Genomic DNA, 10,566 nt, shown 5'->3' with positions numbered 1-10,566 from the left:
TCCGCCACTCTGGTCTTTGCCTCAAACAGTACCCATTTCCCCACTAAGATAGCCACCCCCCTATTCTTCGCATCTAAACCCGAATGAAACACCTGTCCCACCCATCCTTTACGTAGTCTGACCTGGTCTATCAGTTTCAGATGCGTCTCCTGCAATATAACCACATCTGCCTTTAATTTCTTTAGGTGTGCGAGTACCCGTGCCCTTTTAATCGGCCCATTCAGCCCTCTCACGTTCCACGTGATCAACCGGGTTGGGGGGCTCTTTACCCCCCCCCCTCCCCTTGTCGATTAGCCATCCCCTTTTTTAACCCAGCTCCTCACCCGGTTCCCACGAACCCGTATATCCCCCCAACGGTGCCCTCCCGCCTCGACCACCCCATCCCATAACAGCTCCCCCTTCTCCTTAGCAGCAGCAACCCAGTTAACGCCCCCCCCCTCCGCTAGATCCCCCTCTAGCGTAGTTGCACCCCCCATGTTGCTCCCAAAAGTCAGCAAACTCTGGCTGACCTCGGCTTCTCCCCATGTCCTCGGCTCCCACTGTGCGAGGCCCCCTCCTTCCTGCGTCCCTGTTCCCGCCATAATTACCATAGCGCGGGAGCAAAGCCCGCGTTTCCCACTCGGCCCCGCCCCTAATGGCCGGCGCCCACAGTTCCTCATGCTCCCCCCGCCCCCCCCCCACCCCCAACATGGGGAAGAGAGAAAAGTTACAGGATCACAAAATTAACAAATTGAAAAATCATCCTCCCCCCCGTCCCCTGTAATCACACCACCACTTTGTCCCAAAAGCTCTTTCTCTCGCCAGACTATTCCAGCTTCTCGTCCACAATGAATGTCCACGCCTCTTCTGCCGTCTCAAAGTAGTGGTGCTTCCTTTGGTGTGTGACCCACAATCCCGCCGGTTGCAACATTCCAAACTGGACCTTCTTTTTGTGAAGCACGCCTTAGCCCGATTGAAACTTGCCCTCCTTCTCGCCACCTCCGCACTCCAATCTTGGTATACGCGGATCACCGCGTTCTCCCACCTACAGCTCCGAGTTTTCTTTGCCCATCTGAGAACCGTCTCTCTGTCATTGTAGCGGAGAAACCTCACCACTATAGCTCGAGGTATTTCTCCAGCCTTTGGTCTTCGCACCAGAACTCGATAAGCTCCCTCCACCTCCAAAGGGCCCGTCGGGGCCTCCGATCCCATTAGCGAGTGAAGCATCGTGCTCACATATGTCCCAACGTCCGCCCCTTCTGCGCCTTCGGGAAGACCCAGGACTCTTAAATTCTTCCTCCTTGAGTTATTCTCCAGCGCTTCCAACCTCTCCACACACCTTTTATGCTGTGCCTCGTGCGTTTCTGCCTTCACCACCAGGCCCTGTATTTCATCTTCGTTTTCAGCAGTCTTTGCCTTCACAACCCAAAGCTCCAGCTCTTGGGTCCTCTGCTCCTCTTTTAGTCCTTCAATCGCCTGCAATATCGGGGCCAACAGCTCCTTCTTCAACTCCTTCTTCAGCTCTTCCACACAGCGCCGCAGGAACTCTTGCTGCTCCGGGCCCCATAGCAAACGGCCACCTTCCGACGCCATCTTGCTTTGAGCTTCCCTTCCTTGCCGCTGCTCCAGAGGATCCTCCGCAATCCGGCCGCTATCCTCTCCCTTTTCCATGCTTGTCCGGGGGGGATTCCCTTCTGGTTTACCGCACAGTGTTTTTGCCGTTTAAATTGCCGTTGGGGCTCCTATTAAGAGCCCAAAAGTCCGTTCCAACGGGAGCTGCCGAAACGTGCGACTCAGCTGGTCATTGCCGCACCCGGAAGTCCCGTTGAACGAGAGAATTGAGAAATCAGAGAATTGTTAATGTGCAGGATTTGGCCCATTGTGCCTGCACCGGCTGTCCAAATGAGCATTGTGACTTGGTGCCATTCCCCTGCCTTTACCCCCCCCATACCCATGCCTCTTTCCCCATATCCCTGCCTCTTTCCCCATTCCCCTGCCTTTACCCCCCCATACCCATGCCTCTTTCCCCATATCCCTGCCTCTTCCCCATTCCCCTGCCTTTCCCCTGTACCTCTGCTTCTTCCTCCATAACCCTCCATTTTCCTCCAAACCTCCTGCCTTTTCCCCTGTACCCCTGCCTTTTCCTCTATTCCCCTGCCTTTCTGCCCGATACTCCTGCCATTCCCCCATTCCCCTGCTTTTCTCTGTACCCTTGCCTTTTCCCCCGTAACCCCTGCCTATTCTCCCTTTTCTCCTGATCTATTCTGTCCAGCCTCCCCATCTTCTCGGTATTTTGAACACCTCTATCAAAGAGGCAGCACAGTGGTTAGCATTGATGCCTCACAGTGCCAGGGTCCCAGGTTCAATTCCGGCCTCGGCTGACTGTGTGAAATTTTCACGTTCTCCCCATGTCTGCGTGGGTTTCCTCCGGGTGATCTGGTTTCTTCCCAGAGTACAAAGATGTGCAGGTTAGGTGGATTGGACATGCTACATGTCCCCTTATTGTCCAACGGTTGGCAGGTTTATAAGGATAGGGCGGGAGAGTGAGCCTTGTTTAGGGTGCTCTTTCGGAGGGTTGGTGCAGACCCGATGGTCTGTTGGTCTCCTTCTGCACTGACAGGACTCTATGAGAATAGTGCTGACCTCTCCAATCAGTCCCCATGATTGAAATTTCTCACCCCTGGGAACTCCTTGACAGAACCTCCTTGTTCTTGTACTCTATACCCCTGTTGATAAAGCTCTGCTTTATTAACCGCTCACTCCACCTGTCCTGACACCACCACCAGATCCCTCTGCTCCTCCACCCCTTTAAGAATTTTACCCCTTATTTTATATTGTCTTTCTATGTTCTTCCTACCAAAATGCATCACCTCACACTTAGACATAGACATAGAACAGTACAGCACAGGACAGGCCCTTCGGCCCTCGATGTTGTGCCGAGCCTTGTCCGAAACCAAGATCAAGCTATCCCACTCCCTGTCGTTCTGGTGTGCTCCATGTGCCTATCCAATAACCGCTTGAAAGTTCCTAAAGTGTCCGACTCCACTATCACAGCAGGCAGTCCATTCCACATCCTAACCACTCTCTGAGTAAAGAAGCTACCTCGGACATCCCTCCTATATCTCCCACCCTGAATCTTATAGTTATGCCCCCTTGTAACAACTATATCCACCCGAGGAAATAGTCTCTGAACGTCCACTCTATCTACCCCCTCATCATCATATAAACCTCTATTAAGTCGCCTCTCATCCTTCGCTCCAAAGAGAAAAGCCCTAGCACCCTCAACCTTTCCTCTTAATACCTCGCCTCCAAACCAGGCAGCATCCTGGTAAATCTCCTTTGCACCCTTTCCAATGCTTCCACATCCTGCCTATAGTGAGGTGACCAGAACTGCACACAATACTCCAAATGTGGTCTCACCAGGGTCATGTACAGTTGCAGCATAACCCTGCGGCTCTTAAACTCAAGCCCCTTGTTAATAAACGCTAACACACTATAGGCCTTCTTCATGGCTCTATCCACTTGAGTGGCAACCTTCAGAGATCTGTGGATATGAACCCCAAGATCTCTCTGTTCCTCCACATTCCTCAGAACCCTGCCGTTGACCCTGTAATCCGCATTAAAATTGTTTCTACCAAAATGAATCACCTCGCACTTATCAGGGTGAAACTCCATCTGCCATTTTTCGGCCCAGCTCTGCATCCTATGCAGCCTACAACAGCCCTCCACCTCATCCACTACTCCACCAATCTTGATGTCATCAGCAAATTTACTGACCCACCCGTCAGCCCCCTCCTCCAAGTCATTGATAAAAATCACAATTAGCAGAGAACCCAGCACTGATCCCTGTGGTACACCGCTGGTAACTGGTCCCCAGTCTGAAAATTTTCCATTTCTCTGCATGGAACGGCATCTGTTCCCTCTCTGCCCACCCCACCAACTTGTCTCTGTCCTTTTGACTTTCTATGCTGTGGAGAGGTGCCGATACGCCTGAACTGAATCTTGTTTAGACCACACTTGGGAGATTCCAATCGGCATTTTATAATTAGGATGCAAGGATGTCGAAGAAATGCGAAAGATCTTGTGTGTTCCTGTTAGGCATTTTAAATGGACGTTTTGTATTTCTGTCTGTGAGCAAAATATATCGGTTTCAGTGTGGACCAGGTTCTCTTCCTGCCTCACCAAGATTCCAAAATGGCAGCCACTGCTGGCAAAGGTACCTGGCGGACGCCTCATGCCGAGAGCAGAGAATGCCCCCCCGCCATATGCTGGCAACCTTTGCATGTCCCAGGGCGGGTTTGATAACCCAGTCGGGTGACTAGATTCAAGGCAGGGAGACTCCCTCCCCTCCCGGAGTCAGAATGGGGTGCAAAAGACACAGCACTCTCGGACATCGCTGCTACAACCAAGAAGTCCAACTTGGTCAGTATGAAGATCCTGGACATGACCCCAACAGTTGCTAGGATACCGGACAGAACCCCAATATTTTATTTAATTTGTAAGACTATGGGGAAAGCATACCTCGCTCCAGAAATGATTTCACACACAAAAAGGATATGTTGAAACAAACTACATTATTAACACAGTATTACTAACTTTAACATCATAAAGACAGATGTCTTTCAATTACCAGTTAAGGGGTCAGCACGGTGGTGCAGTGGTTAGCACTGCTGCCTCATGGCGCAAAGGATCTGGGGTACATTCCAGCCACAGGTCACTGTTTTTGTGGAGTTTGCACATTCTCCTCGTGTCTGCGTGGATCTCACCCCCACAGCCCAAAGATGTGCAGGGTAGGTAGTCTGGCCACATTAACTTGCCCCTTGATTGGAAGAATTTAAAAAAAGAAAAAAAACAATTACCAGTTCAACAATACTTAACAGTACAATGAAACAATCCTAACTGCTTTCTTTCTCACTAAAACAATCGATCTCAGATCAGAATGCACTTTTAAATGCAGTTAGTGTATACTTGCTGTAAAAAGAGGTCTTGAAAAAAACACTTTGATAAAGTGATCCTTCAGGAACCAGCTGCAGATTCTTGCCTGTCTCAAACTACTGTTTAAACTGACAGTCTAAGATACTGCTCCTGCCCTGTATATCGGCACATCTTTAACCCACTGTCTGGAGAACTGCTGTTTGTCTGGTCTGACCCCAGTCAATTCTTAAACTGAGAAACTGCTAGTCTGTTTACAGACAACGCTAGACTCACTGGGCTGGATTCCCTCAGCCCGGGGCAGGGCCGGAGAATCCCTGCGATCGGTGTGAATCGCGCCACACAGCCTCGACGCTGGCACGCAGAGAGGAGAACCGGGGCCATTGGCGCCAGCATGGTTGGCACAGTGCCGGTTGGGGCCTGCTCTACACGGCTGGCCCGCTGATTCCTGACCTGAGATGGGCCGAGCGGCCGTCGTAAAAACACCGAGTCCCGCCAGCGCCGTCCACATCTGCTGTCAGCTGGCGGGACCTCGGCATGGAAGGATCAGGGGGCAGCCTGTGGGGAGGAGGGGAGGTCCGACCCAGGGGGGGCCTCCGATGCGGCCTGGCACACGATCGGGCCCACCGATTGGCGGGCCAAACTCTCTGGCCGGGGGCGTCATTTCTTCTGCGTTGGCCCCTGTAGTCCTGCACCATGTTGCGTCGGGGCCGGCGCATTGAAGGAAGCCACTGCGCATGTGCGCGTTGGCGCCAGCGCCACTGCGCATGTGCGAGTTGGTGCTGGCACCACTGCGCATGCCCAGATCCCATGGCGCTCAGTTCACACCGGGATCAGCAGCTGGAGCCGCATGAACCGCTCCAGTGCCGTACTGGCCCCTTTTGCGGGCCAAAAATAGTCGGCCGGTCGGCCTGTTCACGCTGTCATAAAATGCAACGGCGTTTACGACGGCGTGGACATTCTGCCGCGGGATTAGAGAATCCCGCCCACTGTGTTGAGAGCTTAGTGTCTTGTCTGTTCACATCCCCAATCTAAAACTAAACTTAAAATCTCAACACCTGACTGCTTCATCCCTGGCTCCTCCCATTAGGTGCATCATCTACCGAATCAAATACAATGTCCCTAATTATCAACTCCCCAGGGAATCCTGTTCATATAAACAAAATTCCATTAGCCCAACTTCAGCAAATAATATCCATGGCTGTAATGAAACATGATCTTACTTTATTGATGCTTTAATTGCACCTGTCTCCAAAATGCCGAGCTGCCTTTCAAACCAGGATATTTAAAAACATGACTGTCGCAGTCACACACACACTTTTTTTTGCAATTTAAAGTACCCAATTCCTTTTTTTCCCCAATTAAGGTGCAATTTAGCATAGCCAATTCACCTACTCTGCACATCTTTGGGTTGTGGGGGTGAGACCCCGCAACACAGGAAAAATGTGCAAACTCCACACGGATAGTGACCCGAGGCCGGGATCAAACCCGGGTCTTCAGCGCTGTGAGGCAGCAGTGCTAACTATTGTGTCATTGTGCCGCCCAGTCACAAACACACTAACCAAGGCTTTTAACCCCTTCTGCTCCAAATACATATAATACACCATATTCAAAATTCCTACATTCATCACATCAGTCACAGGAAGTTCGGCGGAATAATGTTCTATTTATTTCATTCTAGTCCCTCAGAGAGGGCCATATGAACATTGCATAACATTTGAAAATCATTGCACTCCTGGTGGTAGCTATTTTAAAACGTTTTGTAATGTTCTTTACAAATATTTTAGCAATATTTTCGCAACAGAAACAATGACAGGCAGAGGTAATCATTCAGCGGTCCAACTGTCCAACAACAAATTCCAGCACGTGGGTCTTGCCAAATGATGGGTGTTGTGAGTATCAACCATTGCTTATTGGATTAATAAAGGAATTCCTACAGAGAAAGGAAATGTATCCAAAGTTGTTTTGTGTGGTTGATAGTCAATGTGGGGTCTGGAACTTAAGAGGGTAGATCCTTTGCTTGAGAGCCTCGCAGAGGTTTCAGACAACATTTACAAGTTCCCATGCTACCAGAAATATGTGGGTATAACTGTGAGGGTGGATGTTATTTGTTTGATATTTTTGGGGGAAACCTTTTTAATTCTGTAAAGAAGGCTGTGCGCGTGTGTGCGTGCATGTAAATTATTAAAGTAAACTGGGGAAATTTAATAGTGACATTGTCTGGGAGAGTTGAGAGATGAAAGGGGTAAAGGTGCTAATGCGCATTAGAAGATAGATAGAGACGTGGTTTTCAGCTGCTAAATTTCAAGGTTTCATAAGTAAACAATGGAGGGTTATTATATTTTAGTTGATTTTTGACTCAAAAGGGTAGGAAAACATCACATTTTTTATATGTTGGAAAGGTTGAGTTCAAAGAGGTGGCGAGGACAATGGAATTGAAGGTGAGGTGGAAAAATGGATATTTAAGGAAATATGTTCAGCTGGATTGGATTGTCTGTGCGTGGGGGAAGGTATCCTGGGATCAGCCTGGTGTTGAGAGAAATCTGAAGTAGCCACCCAGAAGCCAGAAAAGTCTTTGTTTCAGAAAGCAGTTCTTGTTTCTGGGTATTCCTGGATTTCCACAGCAAAGTCGATGCATGTGAGAAAGCGTGTGGAATACCTGTACTGAAGTGACAGCACTTTTGACTGGGGTAATATTACTGGATCTTTAGAGTTAAAAACCTCAAAGGGGATGGTCGCTAAGAAGGTGTTCAACTGGGTGTTCTGATGACGTGGGTACTTTTGGGCATCTTTTGGAAGATGGTGTTAAATGTTTAACTGTAATTGTGCTTAAGTTTTATTTTATTCTTTTGTCCATAAACCTTTTAATTTTTTTAATCCCCAGAGTGCGACTGGAATTCTATGCTCCTGGGATCAGTAGGCTTCTCTTCCTCTGGTTGAAGCAGACAGGGTGAATGTGTCGGAGGGGCAACTAGACAAGAACTTGAGGGATAAGGGAATGGACGGATACGATAGTAGATTGAGTTGGGAGAGATGTGAGGAGGCTCACATGGAGCCAGCATGATCTGGCTGGGCTGAACAGCCTGAACGTGTCATGTATATTCTCTGTATTCCCAAGAAATTCGCTGTTTGTCCCTCCCTGTCTCTTCATCACACCCTAATCTAACTTTCACTCTCCCTTTCTCTCTCTTCCTCATTCTATTCCCCCTCTCTCCCTCACTCTCAATTCACCAACCTCTATTTCCCTCTCTAACTCACTCCCTCTATTTCCCTCTCTCCCTCCCTCCTTCTATTTCCCTGTCTCACTCTCTCACTCTATTTCTCTTTCACCCTGCCTCCCTTGATTTCCCTCAATCGCCCCCATCCTCTACTTCCCTCTCGTCCTACCTTCCCCATTTCCCTCTCCCTCCGTCTATTTCCCTCTCTCCCTGCCTTCCCCTATTTCCCTCTCTCCCTCTCTGTATTTCCCTCTCGCTCTGCCTCCCTCTCTATTTCCCTCTGGCCCTGCCTTCCCCCATTTCCCTCTCCCTCCATCAATTTCCCTCTTGTCCTGCCTCCCTCTCTCGCCCTCCCACCCTTTATTTCCCTCTTATCCTGCCTCCCCCTCTCTCCCCCAACTCTATTTCCTTCTCGCCCTGCCTCCTTCTCTCTCTCACCACCACCCCCCCCCCCCCCCCCCGCCCACCTTCTCTCTCTGTTCCTCTCTCTCTCTCACACACCCACTCTCTGCTGCCACTCTCTCTGCTGCCAAGTTAAACAGTGACCTGAGTTTGCGTTCTGTAAACAGGAGGATCTTAGTGTTTACTGAGTGAGGTCAGAGCTGATGTTGAAATGTTGTCCGGTGACGTTGTCAAACTGCTTTAACAGGGGGTGTTCAGAGGTTCAGAAGCTCAGTCTGTCGGGGGCTCAGGGAGAGGGAGCAGCAACATGCAGACTTGGGGAATTCTCGGCTGCCTCCTGCTCACAGCAGTGAGAGCAAGAGGGTGAGTACTGGGTATGGAGGGAGAGAGTGAGAGAGAGAAAAAGAGAGAGGGGAGTGGGGATGAGAATGAGAGAGACTGGGTACAGAAAGACTGGAGGATAGAGAAAGAGAGACTGGGGAAAAGAGACTGGGAAGACAGAGTGAGGGAGCAGGAGGATGAGTACTATGTACAGAGGGAGAGAGAGACTGAGGGCAGAGAGAGAGAGACTGAGGGACACAGAGAGAGAGACTGAGGGACACAGAGAACAGCAACATGCAGGCTTGGGGAATTCTCGTCTGCCTCATGCTCACAGCAGTGAGAGCAGGAGGGTGAGTATTTGATATGGAGGTACTGGGGAAGAGAGAGACCGGTACAGAGAGAGAGAGAGAAACGGGGTGGGGGTGGGGGCAGGGAAGAGGGGGGGGGGGAGGGTGGCGAGGGGCTCAGAGAGATCGAGACTGGGGAAAGAGTGACTGCGGAGAGAGAGATACTCGGGGAGGGGAGGAGAGAGACACTCAGGGAGAAAGAGAGAGAGAGACAGTAAAGGGAAAAAGAGAGACATGGGGAAGAGAGAGAGATACTCGGGGGGAGACAGTATCAGGGCAACGAGAGCAGGAGTGTGAGTATCGGATATATCATAGATTATCATAGAATTTACAGTGCAGAAGGAGGCCATTTGGCCCATCGAGTCTGCACCGGCTCTATGAAAGAGCACCCTACCCAAGGTCAACACCTCCACCCTATCCCCATAACCCAGTAACCCCACCCAACACTAAGGGCAATTTTGGACACTAAGGGCAATTTATCATGGCCAATCCACCTAACCTGCACATCTTTGGGGGGAGAGAGAGAGATGAAGGAGAGAGGCAACGGGCTGGATTCTCCAATTTTGAGGCTATGTCCCCACGCCAGCGTGGGAAAGGTGGCGTTTTACAACAGAAACAATTGCGTAAAACGACCAACGATCCTCCGTTTGACTGGGGCTAGCAGCAAGGCAACGAAGAGCACTTGGCTCTAGCCCGGAGAATTGCCGGGTCTGTGCCGTTCATGCGCACTCTGCCGGCTGGCAGCGGCCGCATCGGGAAACATGGCGTCGGACGCTCGCGGACACGGCCTACCAAATAGTACCCCCCCTTTGGCCGGTACCCTTCCCCCCACCACAGCCCCTGGCAAAATCAAAGTCCCCCGTTCTCGCGAATCGGACCTCGCCCAACTATGGCAGCTGCTGGACTGAGTCCGCAGCCGCCACGCCTTGTTACCGATGGATGAGACCACACACGACCAACGCTGTTGGGAACTCGGCCGGTCGGTGGGGCGGAGCATCGGGGGGTGAGCACACGCTTTGGGGGGGACGGAGCATCGCAAAAGTGGCGCCACCCCCGATTTAGTCGTAAACGGGGATTCTGCAGCCGATCGCCGCATGCGATTTTGGCGTAGCAGACCGGGGAATCCTGCCCAACATGTGGAGAGAGAGGGAGAGAGAGAGAATTGGAAGAATGGGATTAAACTGGTTGGTTATTATTAGATGCTGGGCATGAGAGGGAGTGGGATTAGCCTGGGTGGGATACTAAAGCGTGCAAGGAGTGAGGGGGATGGTGGGATTATATTGGGGGAGATATTAAAAGGTGTGGGGAGTGGGGGGGGGAGAGTGGGATTAGATTTGGGGGGATATTAGTGAGGGGGGAGAGTGGGA

General features: G+C 50.7%; 1 protein-coding gene across 2 annotated transcripts in view; it reads left to right on the top strand.

Annotated features, from left to right (window-relative positions):
- Positions 1 to 8,764: 8,764 nt before the first annotated feature.
- The window catches only part of LOC140392864 (pregnancy zone protein-like), a 391,109-nt gene continuing 389,307 nt past the window's right edge, over positions 8,765 to 10,566 (top strand). The window contains exon 1 of one of the 2 annotated variants that reach the window (XM_072478606.1): positions 8,765 to 8,894. In XM_072478606.1, coding sequence (XP_072334707.1) covers positions 8,839 to 8,894 — 56 coding nt within the window. In that variant the 5' untranslated portion in view covers positions 8,765 to 8,838. Of the gene's footprint in view, positions 8,895 to 9,139; positions 9,203 to 10,566 lie in introns of those variants that run through there. The other variant, XM_072478607.1, reaches the window with a different exon arrangement.

The sequence above is a fragment of the Scyliorhinus torazame genome, chromosome 16, assembly GCF_047496885.1.
Source record: "Scyliorhinus torazame isolate Kashiwa2021f chromosome 16, sScyTor2.1, whole genome shotgun sequence".
Classification (NCBI taxonomy): domain Eukaryota; kingdom Metazoa; phylum Chordata; class Chondrichthyes; order Carcharhiniformes; family Scyliorhinidae; genus Scyliorhinus; species Scyliorhinus torazame.
Note: the sequence above shows the minus strand (reverse complement) of the source record. Positions and strands in the feature narration are given on the sequence as shown.